Genomic DNA, 20,647 nt, shown 5'->3' with positions numbered 1-20,647 from the left:
AGATAATACTGCAACAATTAGCTAGTAAGATGCTAACGATATATGAATGTTTCTTCACACCGTTCACTTCTCTGGTGCAGTGGTTTCTTTACATTCTGAACATTGGCTACACTTGTCCACTGGGGGGCGCCTCCACTGTCTTCATCTCGTATCCGAACTCGGAGCAATCGGGACATCTCCAAGTTTACAAGTTATAATTACCACTTCGGGCGGCGTTCGGAGGTGGGAAACTTACCAGTCACCCTTCAAAATGCAACAAATGTAAAATACTTGGTAAACATGTAAGGCTGATTTAAATTATTACTACAACTTGGTCAACACTTTTTTTTAAAGTTACAAGCCCTGATTTTACAGATACATTGAGCCAACTGAGGCCTTTTCAACAACCACATAATAAACATGAGTTCAAGTTTATTCCACATTTATCGGACATTTATTTTGACATCCTTCAAAACGCATAAGATATTTAAAAATCCATATCTGACATAAGGCAACAGAGCACTATTCTAAAGACAGACTTTTTTCCAATTATTACAACTAGAAAACATGAATGAAAACGATCTCAAATAAAACACATCACTTTCCAAACTTGAATTCATTTGAAAACCGAAGGAGCGTAAAATCTCTTCACAAAAAGCTACGACTGTCATTCATAATAAATTTCATGTTTGTGCTTGTAGACACTTCAGTCCAAAGCTACATTTTTTAGATTTTTGATCCATAAATCTGGACTTATCCCTTTAAAACAGTAAAAAAAAACTGTACAGGACAAAGCTTTGTCGCCGTCTGCGTGGTGTCCTCTGATTGGCCCGTTCGTATCAGTCCGAGGCTCGCCGTTGGCCGCCTCTCACTTCCTGCCTCCGTCGTCGCCGTCGTCGCTCTCGCGCTCCTGCCGCTCTCGCTCGCGCCTCATCTCCTTCAGCTCCTGACGGTATTTACGCTCGATGAAGCGCTTCTGATGGGCCATCTGAGGGAAGTTATCTGGGGGGGGAGGGAAGAGGTGGCTCGTTTAGGACAAGGTTCAGATCAAGACTTTAACGCAGAAGTAATAAAGCAAGACATTCAAACTCATTAACCATAATATGACAGATGGTTTTGAACGCTGGTCCAGATCTTTCATGCAGGTGTGAACACAACAAATGAATCCTGGTGCGGATCAAAGAACTGGACCGAGACCCACTTCTTAAGGTGGTCTCGGTCCGGCTTCCAAACGGACTCTGGTGCGGTTCGCTTCAGGTGTGAATACAAACCACTGTTGATCCGAAACAACTCCAGGATACATGCACCTTTTTGGGCTGAACAAGCCACCGTAGCAAGGCCTTCACTGCGGCTAACGCTAACACTGGATGGATGCTACAAACAAGACCTGGAGCAACGAGGAGACACTGAGGAGACACTGAGCCTCCTGGATGTTTGGGCAGATGCACCAACACAACTGCTAGAAGAGACACAAAAATGCGTTCATGTTCAGCAAGTTCACGGAGAACATGAAGGAGAGGCTTCGAGCGTCTCCTGAACAGTCACGGCGTCAAAGTGGAAAAAACTTCGCCAAACTTAAACGAAAGTATGAGATGCATTAAAGAAGAGGAGGAACAAGACCAACAGTTTGTCCCGTGGACATAATGGAAACAAACACCTTCATCTGCACAAACTCCTCTTCCTCCAGCTGCTCCGGTGAAGCTGAGGTTAAAGGTCAGTGGTTTAGCCTCTTACGTTTCTGGTATTATCATAGTAAGCATCAAATATTCATTTTTATTTCACTTCTTGTGGTCATTGCCGTCCAATGGGAGCCTCGATCGACACACACACAGCTAAAGATGAAGCTTGAAGGGAAGCTAAAGTGGCTAATGTTGTGCTAACAGCTACAAATGGCATCAATCAACAGTCTGTGAAAATCACCTCGAAGAAATAAGACTCATGCTGCATTCTTGTAAATTGGGGAGCTTGTTTTCCCGAGATGTGACGTCATTCTCCCCAGTCGGAAAGTGGGGATTTTGATGTCATATAAAAAACACAGGTCTTCGTACTCATTGCGCTTGAGCTCCGTTATCAGGTGGGAGGGGTGAACTCCTTTGAAACGATTGTCAAATCTCTCTCTCTCTCAAATCTGAAGCCAGCAGTCTGTTTACATCACCTTAAGTTCTGCTTTGGACCAGTAAGTAAGACAAACTGAACCCTGGTCAACCCAGGTCTGCCCCACAGCAAGTCAAAATGGAAAGAATTCATTTATCACATCTTTCACGGACATGACCATAAAGAGCTTTACACGGGACAATAGCACCAAGGAACCCACCAACACCAGCATTTATTCACTCACACACAGGCATCATTCATCCCGGGCTGTTGCATATGTTTTAGTGGTTGGGGAAACAATGAGAACATGCACAGAGATCGAACCAAATGGACAAAACTTTAACTTCTCCTGTATCTTGGACTTTACCAAAATGTGATCCTTTGACATATTTCTCCTTTGATCGAAGTTAAGTAACCAAAGTAAATGTCCTCCTCTTCCCGAGCCCCTCGCCTCTCAGAGTGCTTAAACCCCACTGGCCCAGCATCTCCCGGGTGCCGCTCCCTCTGCTGTGACTGACCAGGTCGTTTTACATTATAAGTGTTTACGTTCGCCGCCGCAGACTTCAATCTAAAACGGGCGCCCGTGACGGAGACGCAGTCCTGAGCCGGCACTTTTCACGCCCGCTGCCCACGGCGTCCCGCGTCCCCGACAGGCCTCAAAGTCACGCGCCCGACTCGGGGAAACGCGGGATATCACTTCACAAGCTTAAAGGTCAATAAATCAGGCTGGGAATTAGATATTACAGAAATCCCTCTGGAAGAAAACGGTAAAGGTCTGTGAAGTTTGGAGTCTGGGCCGCTGAAGTGGAGGAGCTGTTGCACGAGTCAAAAAAAAAATTTATAATTTGGAGAAAACAGTCAAAAGTTTTGTAGTGAAAGCAAAAATCAAGCATTGGCTTAAATGACTTGAAATGAGGAAATGAATCTTGATTTGAGCGCTTTTCACTGATTTAGATTTTTCCTGATCTGACAAATCTTGCTTTGCTGATTTGATGACATTGTTCTAAGGTAATTTATAAATGACCTGAAAAAAAGATGGACTGAAACAAGTCAAACATCTCAGAACAAGTGAAATAATCTGGATCAAATGCCCAATGAAGTCTAAACCCCCATCTGAACTGAGCACATTTGTTCCAGTTTGCTTAAATCAGTTCTTAAGCAAAAGAGCAACAAAAAAGTGACAAAAAAAGCGATAAAAATGTGACAAAATGTGTGATGAAAAAGCAACAAAAGAAGCAATAAAAAGAAGTGTGAAAAAAGTTTACACGGCTACAACACAAGGACTTTTCCTTGTGTTGTAGCCGTGTAAACTTTTTCAGTTTATATCAGTTTAATAGGTCTTCGCTTTCAAATGAGTCATTACAGTGGTCAATAGGCTGGAAAGTTTCAGATTTGGGTAAAGCTGAACTGGAGAAAATACAGTTAAGGCAGAGGTTAAGAGAATACCTTGTCAAAACAACTCAAATTTGGATTAATATGCTCAAATTCAGGCATTTAAAGGGACTCAGACCTGTTGCCTTGGCACATTCGCGTATTTTTGAGTAATCTGTAAAAACTCTGATGGCGGCCATTTTAGGGATAGGTTTGCCTGAGTCCTCCTAGGAACGCCCCCACCTCCTGGAGACGCCTCCGAGCTTTCGTCACCAGCCGAGTAACCAACCACTGCTCCTCAGCAGAACCCCCTCCCCACTGATGCCACAGACAGCGTGTGGAGGGGGCGTGTCGGAAAGGGTCAGAGGTTCTTAAAGAGACAGAGGCCGATTTCAAGACATTCACTACAGCCATTTTGAGAGAGACATTTTATACAAGGCAGAAATTCTAATTTACTGCATTTACAGACCAGCAGAAGGTTTGGTCATCATTGTAGTGTGCTATAGACTGGTGCTATGTGACTGAAAAAAACACAATACCCCCTCTTTAATATAGAGACTGCAGTTACGCTGAAGACCTGAGGTGGCAGTAGTAAGCATAAAACGGCCAACTTGCATCTAGTGTCTTTAAACTAATCTAGTCAATCACTTTTTGCAGTGTTGTAGGTGTCTCAAAGGAAATGACCATATTTGGATTATAACGTCATCTTACGCAGCCCTCGCAGGACACGTGGACGTAAAATAAGTCAATATTTGTGAATAAATACACGCGGGAAAGCCGGCTTTTGCAGCTTGATGTCGGAGTGACCTCAAAATTTGTCATTTTTATACTCTGACATAAAAACTGAGATGTCATGGGAGAAAACTAGCTAAAAATCTTCACATTGAGCGCTGCGTGAAAACGATACATTTCACCTGCCGTGTCTCGCCTGAAGTTCAGTAAAAGATCAGATCCTCTTCTGTAATTGTGCTTTAGAGTCGATATAAAGCGGCCCATTGTTCCTCCTGCTTTTAAACAGCGCTCCGTCTGAGGGATTCTCCCGCTCTCATCTATTATTTAACCGTATTGTGTATAAAAATGCCGGGAGTTCATCACTGTTTGTTCAAATACATGTAAACATCCTGCAGGCTTCGGGGGGGAAACGGCGCCACACGCTGAACAGGAGAGAGGGGAGGTTCGGGTCAGATATCTGCACGGATCCGCAGATAAACAGGGAATTTAATTATGTCTATTGTCCACAAAGAGGCTGATAATGTGCTGCTGCAGGGCGAGCGCACACACGCACACACACACACACACACACACACACACACACACACACACATACACACACACAAACACTCACTGCCTGATATATTAACCCCCACTTTAACCGAGCACATTGTCTCCAGTTCAGCTTCACCCATATCTAAAAGCTTCTCGGCTGGAGAGTTTCGAGATGTTTTATTAACATTGCCGTCTACACATTCAGCCATCAACATGCTTTCTGTCTTTATACACTTCTGTATTTAACTTGGGGGAAAAAATGTCCTGAGAAAAGATAAAGTCACAGTTTTAATGGCCCACACCTCCGGTTTATTTCCCTTCTTATGTTAATCCAGTATTGAAAAAACACGAGCTGTATTGTTAAGTTATTGCAGGAGATCTGGAGCATGACGGGTAGGAACTGGACCACTGTTTTAGGGCGGGGCTTAGCGAGAGGTCGATAGATACAGACGGTAATGCGTCATACAAGGGGGCGTGGCCTAGCCGAGAGGGAAGGCAAATGGTGAATGGACTTCGCTTTTCAACCTTTATCAGGCCCAAATCGCTTTAGAGTAAAGAACCAGTCACCCATTCACTCTCTCATTCATACACCAGTGTACGCAGACACTGGAGGCAAGGAGGGTCAAGTGTCTTGCCCAAGGACACAACGGTAGCGTGGATTTGCGGGAGCTGGGATTGGAAGCGAAAAAATGACAATTGTAGCTAACATTAGCATGTAGCATGGAGCTACTTCCTGGTTAGCACTGTCCATTGTTTAAGTATATGGGCAGTTGGACCACTTTGCTCCTCTCCATGTCTCGGTATGTTCATCTGGTAGAAAAATATATTCATAATTCAGCATATTATCCCTCTTTCCCCCCCCCCCCATCTGACAGCTTCGAACCTGACCATATATGGGCAACTCCAGAGGTGCCATTATGAAACAATATTTCCCCAAAATATTACACTGTACTTCCAGGGCTAAGAGCTTTAAATCTACTTTAATGTTCTCTGCCTACATGACCATCTCTACAAAAGGGATTTAGCCGAGTTAATAACACTCCTGAGCCAAGAGAAGTTCTTTCCACTTCAAACGCTCAGTCCAAACTACATTTTTGACCTTTTTGACCACTCAACTCTCCTCTCTCACTGTCAAACATCGTTAAAATGTTCATAAAAAGACTTTCTGGTCTCTCTTCTATACTGATTGTTCATAATGCATTGGTATAAAAAAAAAAATAGCCTCAGACTTCGTGTCACTCCTGAACCTTGAATTGCTTTGAACACGTCGCTCGGCCTTTCTGCAACTTCACCGTCGGAGTCGATAGAGGAGACAAAAACTCCCACTTCCCCGCGGATTAACAAAAGGGCCGTTAAAGTTTGGCTGCTTTGAATTTCCATCTTCCAAAAAAACCTCTTTCAACCAGCAAAAGAAAACGCGATTCACCGACGCAAACGACTTAAATACGCAGAGAAAGGAGCGTATTATTCTCTTTTAAAGCGCCGTCTAATTCCTTATTACGCCGACGGAGAGGGAGAGCGGGAGATAAGGCCTGTATCCTATTAGGAAGAATCTTTAGAAGGGAACATGGGCAGGAAGGGAGGTAAAGCGGGCACTGCCAGTTTCTATGCCGTTTCAGGGAGAAGGAGAAACACGCGCTGAAGTCAAAGGAGCGAAAATGGAAAGAGAAATGGAACAGGTTGTGAATGGCCTTAAGAAAACATTTTGATATATATCTACTCTACATATACAACATAAAGTCTTGGGTCTTGTCATCCCAGGACAGGGCTGGGTAAACCTCCCAATCGAGGCTCAAAGTAAAGCACCACTCATCCGTATTTGGGAGTACTTTTACATGTATTTGATCTCTGAAGGACAAAATGGTGGATGGCCAGATTTAGACCCAGCATGGGCACGACGTTGCCTTCATCCCAGATCAATTGAGAACCATGAGCTACGCGTAAACAAGCAGCAACTTCCCTCTCTCTTGGTACAGCAGCTTTTTTGCCTTTTAATGCAAACTAATTTGTACAACTTTGCCGTGTTTTTGTGTAGGTTCAGTGGATTTTTTTTTTTACTGCAGAGAATCTGTACTAGCCATGAAGGAAAGAGTTTTTTAGGAAACAAACAGCTAGCATATGAGCTAAACCCATTTAAGACCTTCACATTTCTTCTTCTGAAACACCGAAGAGGCACCAAGAGTTCCCCACACCTGCAGCACAGAGGAGGCGTCACAAGAGGCGCTAACAGGAAACAAAAAAGGGGCAAACGAGGAGGTATCCGGGCCTATCTATCTCAGCCTGCCCCTCAGTCTGATTGTTCTCACGGATCTGTCACTTTTTAAAACCCAGATTAAAGACTCATATTTTCTCTTACAGGAATAGGCCACCGTTTTTACATACTGAGATATGTTCTTACCTTAGCTTTGACGAGCTCTTTAGGACCTGTAATTTGGCATCCGCACAGTAAAGTGAAGATTACTGCACGGATTTCAAACTACTCCTGGTATTATTACGCCTTACAATATAGTTCCCCCCTTTATCCACTTAGAAAATCCACATTGTTTAATTTTGTGTAATTATACTTTGTAGTAGAACACTTCACGTAACCATATTTAAATAGGGAAAACGTGGAAGAGCTTGGTAGCTTCTATCTTGACCTGTTTTGGAGCTATAGAGGAGAGAGGGAGAGGCTAAATGCTAACGCCGTCTGCGCTGTGTTTACGTGACTGAAGGCACGGGTGAAGATCAGACAGGTCCTAAAGAACTCGTCAAAGCTAAGGTAAGAACATATCTCAGTATGTAAAAACGGTGGCCTATTCCTTTAACACTTTTAACACATTGAATTGTGTCTAGGATGCAATCATTTTGTGTTTTTAAATTGTTTTTATCTTTCTGTCAAGCACTTCAGTCCTCCTGGTGCTGTTGTAAAGTGCTATAGAAATGAACTTTGATTGACTGATTGAGTTAGAGACTCCTGACCAAACCTTGCCCAACATCTGATGACTGGTCCCCGGGTAATAAAGTAAAACTTATTCTAAAACAGAAATGTCATTACAGGTGCCAATGTTAACGATTATAACTTCCCCCGCTCTGAACGTTTTCGCTTTCCACCGTCGCAGGTTCACAACATTATCTTCTGCTGGCGTTGTCGGGCCGCTGTTGAGCATGTGCGGTCATGAATACAGATCCTTTGGAGATCTAAAGCCTCTCCGCTGTGCTCTTTTGTTTATCGACTCGCTGTAATTCCTCTCAAGGACAGTGTTTGGCCGAATGAGGACTTTCTGATGAGGCCTCACATCCTTCAGAGGACACACACGGATCAATGCGGCGTCCTTTTGATGCTCACAGCGCCGTTTAGCTCGGCCCTGACCTTGTGCTTTGGACTTCGATTCGGGTTTTTTTGAAGCCCATTAGTGTTATTTTGGGTATAAAAAGTCAAAGAACCAAGAGTAGGGAGATGGTATAGAGGCAAGGGTTCATGTTTTTCTTAAATCTTTGTAGCTCAAAATCGCAGATCGTAGCCGACGTCAGGCAGTGTCTGATATTTTGGAATGCTAGGCTGAAACTAGGATCTATGTCAAGTGTCTTGTCAACAAAACACATCGGCACACTGTTATAGTCAACAAAGGGAAGGCATGATTGGTCCCACTCGCACTTTCTTTGCTCTTCTCCATGGAGATAAACACCGCTCGCATGCGGCCCTTGCCTCAGTTAAACGCACATCGTCTAGAACCTAAAAGTCGCTACGATAAACTCTGGTCATGGCTACGATTCTCTCTCTGAACAGTCGCATAGTGGAGACGAGTGCAGGCCAACCATTTTATAACAAACAAAAAGGTACTAAAGGTATTTGTAAGGTACTAAAGAAGGATACTTCGACTATATCCACACAAAGACAAAATTCTTATATTTTCAGAAACTTTCTTTGTAAGCCTGAAGCCAGCTCAGTAAATGTGTGTGTCCACATGGGTCGACTCAGGTCTGTGAAAACGGCGCAGTTCCTCTTCCAGGCCTGTGTGAGGCGCTGTGACGCTAACACAGATAATAGAAGATGCAGAGGCGCATGAGCAGTAAACTTATGTGGAATGTAAACAGTGAAAATGAAACTGATTCAAGGATTTACGATCAGAGGTGACAGTGTGGTAGAGCGGGTCGTCTCTGATCGGAAGGTCGGGGGTTCGAATCCCACTGTCTGAAAGTGCACACTGTCGCAAGACACTTCACCCACATTGCCCCCAGTGTCTGCGTACATTGGTGTATGAATGGGTGAGCGGATCCTCGCTGTAAAGCGCTTTGAGTGCCTAATGTTGGTGGAAAAGCGCTATATAAGCTGAGACCATCTACCATCTATAGAAGAGACGAGGAGGAGAGTTTATTCTTCAGACGTAACGGGACTAAAGCAGAAAACCTGTGACTTTTACTGTCAGTCCAAAAACACAGACTGACTTGTGTTTTTCTACTCTTCACCTGTGGCTTGTGGACGGCAGTGGTGCAAAGAGGAGCGGAGTCAAACCATCATAGATCCATGAGGAAAACTCATTATAAGTAGATGATGGATCAGTAGATTATGGATCACAGACACCACTCTGGAGCTGTGATGTCATCGCTTTAGCAAAACAGTGTTTTGAGATCTTTCCACTCTGGGACCTAGTTTGGAAAATGTTCATTTAGAAACCCCCAAAATGCTGGGCTCGTATGGAAGATACACTGGATTGATAAAATATCTTTGGTCCTCAGCTTGACTTCGTATGGACAGGGCCTTATTCTTGGGAAGTTGAATGTTTCCTGGTGGATCAACAGTTTTGACTTAGTTGGGCTGTGAAAGACTTCCAGGTGTATAACCAGGCAGCAGCAGTGTCTTGTGCTGGGTTTATTACAGCAGAGACATGCATTAAGGCTCGCAAACCGTCGAGCCTTGTGTTTGCATCGTGCTTCTCTTCCACTGCTCAGCCAAAGGGATAAGTTGACAGTGAACACCCATCAGAACTAATTCAAGTTGGTAGAGTCCGATGTAGCAGCTTCACTTAACATTACTGTCGAAGAGGTGGGAAAAATGAACAGAAAAAAAAGGGAAGGTGAGACTGAAAAAGCAGCAAAGCAAAGCAAAAATTACAAACATTAGCAGCCAAATGGATATTAGGATAAAAGCAAAAGTGACAGATGTCCAAATACACATCACTTCTATGGCAAAAACATTTCTGCAGCTCTGATGAAATTCACACTATTCAAAGCGATTTTCCGTCTGGAGCCTCCACATCTCACCTGGAGTTAGCGCGCGCCGCATTAGCGCACCGCGATAGCTCCTCCGCGTTCTTCAAAAGGAGGGATTTCCTGCCGAGGCAAAGGCCAAAACAAAAAGACAGGAGCGCGAGCGAGAGTACAGTACAAGCACCGCGCGCCCAGCCTTATCTGCAGATTAGGAGCTTTGTTCAAACGCCAGGAAGAGGTGGAAGAAGACGAAAAGAAAAAAAAATAACACGCACACACACACACCGCTCCGAGCTGCGATCCGAACGCTTTTCATTCAAATGCGTTTTACATTGTTTAAACAACGCCAGGCGGCCGGGGGAGAGATGGAGAGAATACACAGCGCTTCCTGAAGGATGAGGATGAGAGGAGTTTGTGTATTTGATGTGGCTCAGAGCTGGTGCACCTGCGGCTGCCTCCGACTGACTCCCACAATACGAGACAGACTGTACACAACAACCGCAGGAGCAGATAATCACCATCTTTCTCAAGGGTTGGGGAATTTTTTTTTTTTTTTTTTTACAATGGAGCTCACGGTTAAAATGTTAAACTTCTCCAGGAGCAGCAATTATGAAGAATGTATTAACGTGTTTGGTATCCATGTGTGGCAAGAAAGGTCGACCGAGATGACGCTGTAATCCAAATATGGTCATTTCCGGCAGAGATAACCATTACAGGCGAATGACGTAACAAAACATAAGCTCTCCTACAGACTCAAAACATTCCACGGTTGGGATTGTAAATTTGATGGACGTTCAAATCTAATTCCTGCCCGATACTTTGAACCCCAAACAACAAGGTCAAATTTGATATTTTACAGATTTTGTCATAACTAGCCTATTCAAAATCATCCCCTATAAAAAAAAAAAAAATCTTTGTAACTAATATATCAACAAAATATGCAATGATACAGACTGTCATTTATTGATCCGTTGGCTACACTCCTGTCACTGCAGCCGTGAACATTTCTTGGATTTCTTTGAAGACGGTTAGTTTGAGCTTCTCCCACAGAGACTGCTTTGGCTTCTCATGTCTTCCTTTTTAGGAAATTATCAATAATTCCCTAAAAAGGGAATGATTGCTTTATTGCTGGGGGTGTGGCTTTTCATAGAAGTGAAAGCCACGCCCTCTGCTGCTGACATCACCTGTGCTCATATCCTGGTCCAGCTTTTAACCTCTTATCCCCCGCGTGCACCGAGTGCATTTTCTCCAGTTCGGCTTGACCCAAATCTAAAAGCTTCTTGAATGGAGAGCAACAGGGCAGCACAGCTAGAAGGTCCCGGGTTCGATTCCCACCTGGACGGGGCCTTTCTGTGTGGAGTTTGCATGTTCTCCCTGTGTCTGTGTGGTTTCCTCCAGGTACTCCGGTTTCCCCTACCACTAAAAACATGTACAATAGTCCAGGATGAATGTGAGTGTGTTAGAGAGTGCGCATGGGGGACGACTGATGGAAAATAGCCCAAGGCTACAATTCGGTGTGGCTTCTTTACATGCATGAGACCCATGTGTGTTCATCAACATGCACTGTTCCGACCAAATAAACCAATAAAATGTAAAAAAAAACAGTGAACGCCTCATTTGAACGCTAAGACTAACTTTTTATCGCTGTGTTTTTGTTACATTTTTGAAGAGTTTTTGTCATGTTTTTGTCAATTTTATTTTGCTTTTTCAGTGTTTTTTGTGTGCATTTTTGCCACATTTTTGCCTCTTTTTTGTCGCTCTTTACTGCATTTTCGTCACGTTTTTCTCTAACTTCTTGTTGTTTTGTTCTTATGTTTTGTCGGTTTTCATTGCTTCTTCATTGCTTTTCAAGTTGGGTTTTTGCCATGTTTTTTTCACGTCACTTTTTGTGCTTTTTCATAAACATTTTTTTCGTAATTTTTGCTGCTTATTAATCCTAATTTTCGTTGCTATTTTGATGCATTTTTTTTTAATTTTTTACTTTTAGATTTGAATAAAGTCAAATTGAAGAAAATGTGCTCGGTTCAGGTGGAGGGTAAGAGGCTAACTGGAAGCAGCATTATTTAAGTGGAAAACGAAACAACCCGTTCTGAACAGCTCTCGGGTGGAAAAGGTCTAATTGCGAAAGAGTGGATCAGGGAGTATGAGATGGATCAGCCATTGCAAAGAATAGATCTTAATCAGCGACAACAAAATCCATGAAACAGATGAAGACACGAGTTGGAAAGGAAGCGTAATATACTGCAGGTTTGGCTTTGACGAGGGATATATATTTAATATAAACGTTGCTTTCGATGGGACACGATGAACGTCTACTCCGATCTCCAGGTTTGGCGATTCCCGACCCGCTCACTGCCGTCCCCAAAATGACCGAAAAACACTGAACAAATGGGCCTGTAGTGCAGAGAAGAGCGGTGTCTCAGCCCGGGGCCAACATGCGATCAATGAGGAACCACAAAGGCGCTAATGTCCCTGATTAGACTCCTCACAGTGTGGACACATGTTACAGACCGAGGAGGGGGGGTCTGAGATCATCATCATCATCCTCTTTCAGAACGTGCAGTCACAGGGACATGAAGTTTCAATATTCAATCCAGTGTAACGCTTTTTCAGGCCGTATAAAATTGACCGGAATGATTAAACTCGAGTGTTAATATTAGACTGCGGAGACAAAAGAATATCCTGGTAGCGTCGGCGCGGCAGGAGCTAAAGGTGAACATGCAGATGAACTGAAGAGCCGCGGGAAAGACCGGGAGGGATGGTTTTTAAATGAAGTGACCTTTTCAAAGCATTGCTAATCCAGTCACATGAAGCGATCTTATGAGGAGAGGACAGCGCTCATTTACCGGAGCGGAGCAGCCATCAATCAGGCTGACAGGGGGTATACGCCGGGGACAGGGGGGGGCGGGGCGGTCGGAGCGCTTTAGAAAGTGTTCATGGAGGCTCTCGGTCATACAGGAGCTTTACTTTGTAGGATTTAAGTCGGAAGAATGCTGCTTATCGAGGCGAGAAGCTGGAGGTGAATTCATGGAGAGATATCGATATGAAACTTCTGCTGTAGATCACTCATATAAAGATGAGGGGAGAACGTATTGCAAGTTGTCTGTCATATGTTTTCATTTAAAAATTTGACATTTTATACATAAAAATGGCCAGAATTGCTTATTTTCAGCGACAAAGGATAAATACTTGATCACACTGCAAAAAGTGGATTCTAAGCAAGTAAAAAATGTCTTACTTTAAGAAATAAGTTCTTATTTTTCCCCTAAAAAGTAATAATGTCTTGCCGAGCAAAGTTATCTTGAGAAAAAAAATCTTATTTTAGGAAATAAAATCTAGCCATTTCTTGTTCAGATATACTTGCTAAAAACATGCTAATTTTTCTTGTAACAAGAAAGAAAAACGTTTTGAATCTTCTTCAGCTTTAGACAAAGAATATTTTTTCTTATTTTAAGAGAAAATAAGATCACAACAACTCTTCATTTAAGAGAACAGAGAGATAATACATTCCATTCTTTAAAGTGGTCGGCGCGGTAGTGGTAGCGGTTAGAGCCTCAGCTTCACAGCTCGAAGGTCCCAGGTTCAATTCCCACCAGGACGGGGCCTTTCTGTGTGGAGCATGTTCTCCCCATGTCTACCACTAAAAACATGTACAATAGGTGAATCCTCCAGCCAGGTGATTCTGACCATCAGCCTGGCTCCACATCATGGAGATGGGACCCTGGGCGCGGGCAATGTTTTTCTTAAATATTAGTATTTATTAAGAACGAGAATGTTTTCCTTAAATTACTCCATTTTCTGAGGACATTTTGCTTAATTCTAGCAATTTATAAAGAATTCTTAGCAAGAAAAAAATGCTTACCCCCCATTGGCAGATTTTTTTTGCTTAAAACAAGACTAAATGTCTTATTTTAAGATTTTTTTCCTTGTTTTTAGTAGGGTACTTTTTGCACTGCAAGCCTGGTTAAAATTTACAAAGATACTCAGATTTCTTCAAAGGGGATTTTGGATCTTGTTTAGTCTAAGTGGAAAAGATCTGTAGAAGTTCAAATGTTGTCTGGTTCAAAGCTCAATAAGTCAGGTTAGGAATTAGAAATTTAAAAATCTGGTAATCTGGTAGCTTAATATATAATATATTTTAGAAAGTACTTTTACGCAAAACAGGCCCGACCCAATCAATAAAAAAAAACTCGGACTGGACTGAGCAGCGCAGTATTTCATAAGACAAATCCTCCTGAAATGTCCGTCTGTTTATCAATCCAGTATCTACAGGAGCTGTCAGATCTTTTTCCTCCTTTTTTTCCCTCACAAAGCAAAGCAGCACCGGAGGAGAGGCTGAGGCGTTCAAGGGTTGCGGGAAAAAAAAGGTACTGCGGTGTAAACTTACTTCTAAATGGAATTATTATGTTCTAAATATCCAAAAAAAGTGTCAGACTATCATGAAAGTTGCAGTTCAGCAAATAAAAGTAAATCTCAAATATTTACATGGTACATACAATACATGCAATCAGAGCAGCGTGGGGAGGGGAGTGAGGGGCGTGGGCGACAGGAGGGGGGTGGAGCAGAGCAGAGTTCACTACTCCACTGAAATTTCAAAAAAAATATTACCATTTTTCCTAATTTTCCCCCACACACCTTTTACCTTTCTTTGTTCAATTGTAATCCCAATGTTTCTAAGTTTTTTCCCAATTTTCTCAAATCTTTCCCACTTTTTTATCACCAAATTTTCTCCCAATTTTCCACTTTTATTTTCCTTCTCAATTTCCCTCCCATTGTTTCCTCAATTTTTGATGACCAAAGGCAACAAAGCAAAGGATTTCATTTTCTTTGTCGCGATACTCTAAACTTTTTTTTCTCCCACACTGCACTGGCATCATTTAAAGGTACACTGCGCAACATTTTGGACTGTACTGTTGCCGGCCAAACAAAACACGCTCCTAATGACCAGCTCAACACAGAAAATGCTGTTACTGCAGTGTGTGATAAAAGAATGGATTTGGATGAGAAACTAACATGTTTAAAATCTCAAATTCTACTGCCTTTCGTCACATGGTGGAGACGTACCCACTCCCGAAAAAGTTTACAGTCATATCTTAAGAGAGGTGAGCCTCATAAATGTTTGTTTGCACATTTATGAGATATTTTTCAATGCTGAAAATATCTGTCATAAAATAAATGCTTGTATTTCAATTTTATTTATTAGGTTAAATTCTACGCGGTGTGGCTTTAAAGGTACTCGGCCCTGTAAATATGTATCAGGCCTTGTGTCTAAGAAACGAAGCCCCGTCCACCAAAACAACCCCAGTATTACGTAAACTGTCTATTTCCCCTGACATGGCGCTGCTCCAAACGCGAAGCGTGCTTTGCTCTTGTGTTAACACGAGAACCCAGGATGGCTCTCTCTGCGTCCTCTCTCTGGACCGTCTCCCTCTGTCCTGGCTCGGACCTCCCCACGCGAGCGCCGTGGGCCCGCACTTCAAACGGCCTAATTCTCCTATGTGCACCTGCCAGCGCCGGGCTCCTCGTCTGACCGCCGCGCCGCCGCCTGCCAACCATCTTGACTCTCGGATCGAGCCAAAGCGGCGCCTCCTCGAAATGTGTGAAAATAGCGTTCGTGCGGACAGCCAGTTCTGCCAGTGCTACTTACATTTGTCCAGGGCGTCCATGGCGGCTCCCATCTCTGCCTGCTGGATGCTAGATTAGAAATATTTAAAGAGAGAGGGAGAGAAGGGAGAGAAGAGAAGAGAGAGTTAATATAGAACTGAACATGGGGGAAACTTTTCATTCACAGCAAGGACTTATTCTAACTCAATCCCATCCTGAATCGGGCCGGACTGGGACTGAAAAACGGCCCTGGACTCTGACCAGCACGGCCGCCCTTCCAGATATTTCAACCTTAACCGAGTGCATATTCAGTGCAGTTCGGCTTTACCCGAATCTAAAAGCAACAGTGTAGCGCCACACTTTTTGTCCCGTTGTCGCCAGTGGTGTAGCAAGTGTGCCAGCAGTCACCAGAGGGCCCCCTACCGACATTCTTGCTTGGGGGCCCTCTGGAGGCCGCTTGTTGTACTGCGCACTGGCAGAGAGGACGTCATTTGGGCAGGAGCGGGTCACCTGACAACTCCCATAATGCAGTTCTCTGCGTAATTTTTCCTCAGAACAGAAGCTGAGGTTCTTTAGGTCATGGGGGTGACGGTGGCAGGTAGAGCAGGTCGTCTCGCGATCGGAAGGTCGTGGGTTCGAGTCCCAGCTCCCGCAAATTCACACTGTTGTTGTGTCCTTGGGCAAGACACTTCACCCTACTTGCCTCCAGTGTCTGCGTACATTAGGGTATGTATGAGAGAGTGAATGGGTGACTGGTTCCTTACTGTAAAGTGCTCTATAAGTTTAGTCCATTTACCAGGAAGTGAGTTACAATAAACTGGTTTCACTTTAGAAATATAATCTGGTGGAGCCGTGAGTGAAAAGTCTGTCCACTGTTTGTCATTATAAGTTAACATTAGGGAGCCATGACTCACTAAAGCAGCAGCAGGAGGGGGATGAACAGCGCCACAGAGCAGCGGTGGAGAGATGATGTAACTGCATCACCAAAATCATTAGGAAGACTGTGTATATCAAGTGTTTACTGAAGGAAGAATAACGGGTTGGTTCATGGGGGCCCTTGACTGTTGGGGGCCTCACGCAGCTGCCTGCCTTGCCTTTTGGAAAGTTACGCCTCTGGTTGTTGCTGTGTTTTTGATTTCTGTCATGTTTTTTGCTGCTCTTTCTTTACTTTTTTGGGGCTTGTTGACATGTTTTTGTCAAATTCTTTTGTTGTGTTTCCATCACTTTTTCATTTTGTGTTCGTCTCTTTTTTTGTCTGTTTTTTGTGATGTTTTTGTTGGCTTTTCATCATGTTTTTGTTGCTTTTCTGGCACATTTTTGTTCCGTTTTCATCCTTGTTTTCGTCGCTATTTTGATGCTTGACTTTTAAGCTCTTAGATTTGGGCAAAGCTCGGTCAAAGCGGGGGTAAGAGGTTAAGATTGAGAGGCCAGACCAGTGGCCTTTCTGTGCTCTTCCATAATGGACATATGGCCAGTCCGCCCCTGTCCTAAATGACCAGGTTATTCCATCAATGGATTTCTTCTTCCATGACGGCACTGGCATATTCCAAGATGACAAAGCCAGGATTAATGAAAAATGAATAAATACAATATATATGTATATTTTTAAAGGCCACATATAATCGTTATTATCATAATTATTACCAAAATAATCATGATTATTATTTTTTCTATAATCGAGCAGCTCCAGTGGCAAGTATGAATAAAATCCAAGAAGGTTAAGCTAAGCTGCTGCCCTGAAATATGGATGAAAATTGAGGTATGGAACAAATTTTATGCTATAGCAGGTGATCCTTTTGCGATACATGTTTAATTTGCCGCTAATGAATAAGAGAAGTTTTCTATTTACAAGGGAGACCGCAATGTCAAAGTCGTTTGTCGAGAAATGTTACCATTGTGCATGCATTTTTAAAGATATTTCCTCATAAATGGTCCTTTAATATACTATACTACTATACTATACTGCCATAATCCTCCTCATGTCAGTCTTTTCTGTACCAAAGTGCAGTTGGACCCAGCATGTGACACAGCTTTCATTTCCACCGGCTTCCGTTTGAGGCTTGGCCCGAAAATAGCGCCGAGTTGAAACGAAAAGGTCCCCGCTGGTGACGGCCTGAGGTTTACTCTAATGAAAAACAATAGTTACAAAAAGGTAGCAAAATAATCGCGGCGAGTGGGTATTAGCATATTCCCAATCAGCAGCTGAGAAGTGTTGAGAGGATTAGCGAAAGTGCACTCCATGTTTGTTTGGAGGGGGGGTAAAAAAAGCCTGTTTTAGCCAAACAACAATAACAGGTGCGAGTGTTTGTGAAAGTCCATCTGCGTCACCGTCTAAAAGAGAAATGCTTTTGAATGAATAATGTTTTGCGGAGTGACAGGAGAGGAGCTTAAGGGGTGTAAATACAAAATACGGCGGCGCTGACAAAGCCCGGAGAAGCGGCAACTTATCGCCAGCTTAAAGTGACACAGAGCTCTTTAGAATGGCACTGAATGGAGGGATTTCTTCAAGGCAGAGACGAGCGGAGACGAGGAGCTTTTACGGCAGGAAAGTACTCGGTTATTTGTGGAGATTCACCTTCTTTTACAAAACAGGCGGCGTACAAAAAGAAGAAAAAAAAAAAGAGCGCGGCCAGTTTCAATGAGGCGATGTGACACTTTTTAAGAGCCGTGTTTATTTATTTACTTGCGTTTAAACAAAAGTAATGTCCAGGACTGCTCTCCGTGATATTTCCGGAGCCCGTTTACAGTCGATCGATTTGGGGTCGATTCGTTTTCATTGTTCCTAATGTGCCTCACGGAGCGGCGGCAGCGCGGGCTCTAATTGCTCTAATAAACAGCGTCGATAAAGAGGCCGTTATTCCGAGGCCATTACAGACACAGCACAGAGGCGGGTCTTTATAAGTCTGGGTAAGTCTGTGTCGAGGGCGATTGGTCAGGCCGGGGCGCTTGAGCTTACTCTCACATAAATGTATGTATCCAGTACATATGATTAAAAAGGGGAAAGAAATATGTAAGCAGAGTCTCACGATAAGATGTTTAGTTTTCACATTAAAGGGCCTACATCGTGCAAAATCGACTTTATGGAGCTTTTAACCATGTTGTTATGCTATTTCCTCATCAAAAACACCCCCAGAGTGGTTTTTGGCTGCATTCACGTAGTTCTCAGCAATCCTCCTGAATCCTGCTCTCCCTCTGATGGAAAACCACTGAGTTATGACAGTCTGCTGTTTTTTACATCATAGTGTCAAACAGGCCCCTCCTGGAGCCGCCACCTTAACGTGGTGGAGGGGTTTGAGCACCTGAATGATCCTAGGAGCTCTGTTGTCGGGGCTTCATGCCCCTGGTAGGAACTCCCAGGGCAAACAGGTCCTGGATGACGGGTCAGACAAAGAGCGGTTCAGAAGCTCCTTATGAGAGACCAACAGGCCCGGTTAATCGTGGACCCACCACCCGCAGGAGGAGCCATAAGGGGCTGGTGCAATGTGATTTGGGCAGCTCCAACAGCTGCCCCCACGACCCGGCAACGGACAAGTGGAAGAAGATGGATGGATGGTGTCAAACAGGAAGAGCCCGACGTCTGTAATGTAATGCCTTCCGCCCTTTTTTTAATTTATAAAATAGCTTTTTCGCACCCCCTGAACAGATGTCATGTTTGCACTGGAAGTTGTGAAGAAGGAGTTCTTTCTAACCTACCCTAGACACCTGTTCTTTTTTCTTACCTAACAATATTTTTTCCTAAAGAAGAGGCCACTCGCCAGAAGTTGGAATTTCTTCACGGGATTCAGCGAATCAGCTAGAATCAAAGTGGATTAACTTTTATACCCAACGCGAGTCCCCAATGTGATGGAGCGGCCAGGACAGAGCGGTGAGTCAATCAAAACGTGTGTTAGCGTGTGTGTTAGCGTGTGTGTTAGCGAGTGTGTTAGCTTGTGTGTTAGCTTGTGTGTTAACATGTGTGTTAGAGTGTCTGTTAGCGTGTGTGTTAGCCATTTATGAAGCTGTGTTGCAGATTTCAACTCCTTATAACTGCATTCTGAAGTAACTTCACTTGTGGTCATACCGCCTTTGCTCTGCCCAATCCCGTCAGACCTTGGAAGCTAAGCAGGGAAGGGCCTGGTCGGTACTTGGATGGGAGACCGTTTGGGAAACGCCAGGAAGCCTAACGAATGGAGTGAGTGAGTGAGTGGTTGGTGGTGGTCGGAGGGGCTGATGGCGGAGACTGGTCGCCTCGCTTCCGTCAGTCTACCCCAGGGCAGCTGTAGCTACAATAGTAGCTCACCACCACCAAGTATAGAGTGAATGAATAGTGTAATGTAAAGCGTCTTTGAGTGTCCAGAAAAGCGCTATATAAAACCAATGCATTATTATTATTATTATTACTTATTGCTGTGATATTTACATTTATTTTACTGCTAATGTTGTATGGGCAGACTAGCTCGGAGAGAGGGGGCAGAGTTAACTGAATCGAAGCATTGTGTCTTCCGGGTTTGCTAAATACCTCCAGAAAATACTTATATTTATCACATAAATGAGTATTCCATAGTGGTAAAGGTACAATATATCACATACATGCCTATACTTAACTTTTGGATGGCTAAAATGGGCAAAACAATGAGGCTCACCTTGGTCCTTTGCCGCAGCCGATCCGCTCCCCTTTAAAGTACACGGCCACGGTGTAGGTTCGGGCGTGGGACGGGCCGACGGTCTGAAGGGTCCTGGAACGGCAAAAAAAAACATTTCCAAATATATAAGAAATATAAGATGACAAAAGTGGGGCCAAGGCTCAGGGAAAATAATAACAATTCTCCCAAAGGACCGGACAAGGACAAACAGGCGGCTGCCCTTCAGGGAGTAACACGGAGAGAGATGCTTTCAATTGGAACAAATATGATTCATCTGAAGACAAGATGAGAAGAGAGAGGAGGAGGAGGATAAAGGGCTAAAACTCCCATCCAGGCTATGATTGTCCCGCTGGATGAAGGGGGCAAAAAAAGAGGAAGAATGTCATGTTTTCTCAAGGAGAGTGTCAGAAGTTTTCGGTGGCAAAGATAGAAATACAGCAATTCAATATTGGATTTAAGTCTTAACTTGGTTCCCCCTCACAGGTGGTCAAAGCACTTGATTTCTTAAAGAGTCTGTTGGT

At 43.6% G+C, this 20,647-nt stretch overlaps 1 protein-coding gene across 1 annotated transcript in view; it reads right to left on the bottom strand.

The window, feature by feature from the left end:
• Positions 1-721: 721 nt before the first annotated feature.
• The window catches only part of drosha (drosha ribonuclease III), a 256,825-nt gene continuing 236,899 nt past the window's right edge, over positions 722-20,647 (bottom strand). Inside the window, exons 30-32 of the mRNA XM_079576148.1 lie at positions 20,127-20,219; positions 15,548-15,594; positions 722-981 (exon numbers count right to left, since the gene is read on the bottom strand). Of these exons, the coding sequence (XP_079432274.1) occupies positions 848-981; positions 15,548-15,594; positions 20,127-20,219 (274 nt within the window). The 3' untranslated portion in view covers positions 722-847. The remainder of the gene's footprint in view (positions 982-15,547; positions 15,595-20,126; positions 20,220-20,647) is intronic.

Source organism: Gobius niger (genome assembly GCF_951799975.1).
Source record: "Gobius niger genome assembly, chromosome: 18".
Lineage (NCBI taxonomy): Eukaryota > Metazoa > Chordata > Actinopteri > Gobiiformes > Gobiidae > Gobius > Gobius niger.
This window is presented reverse-complemented; position numbering and strand designations above follow the sequence as displayed.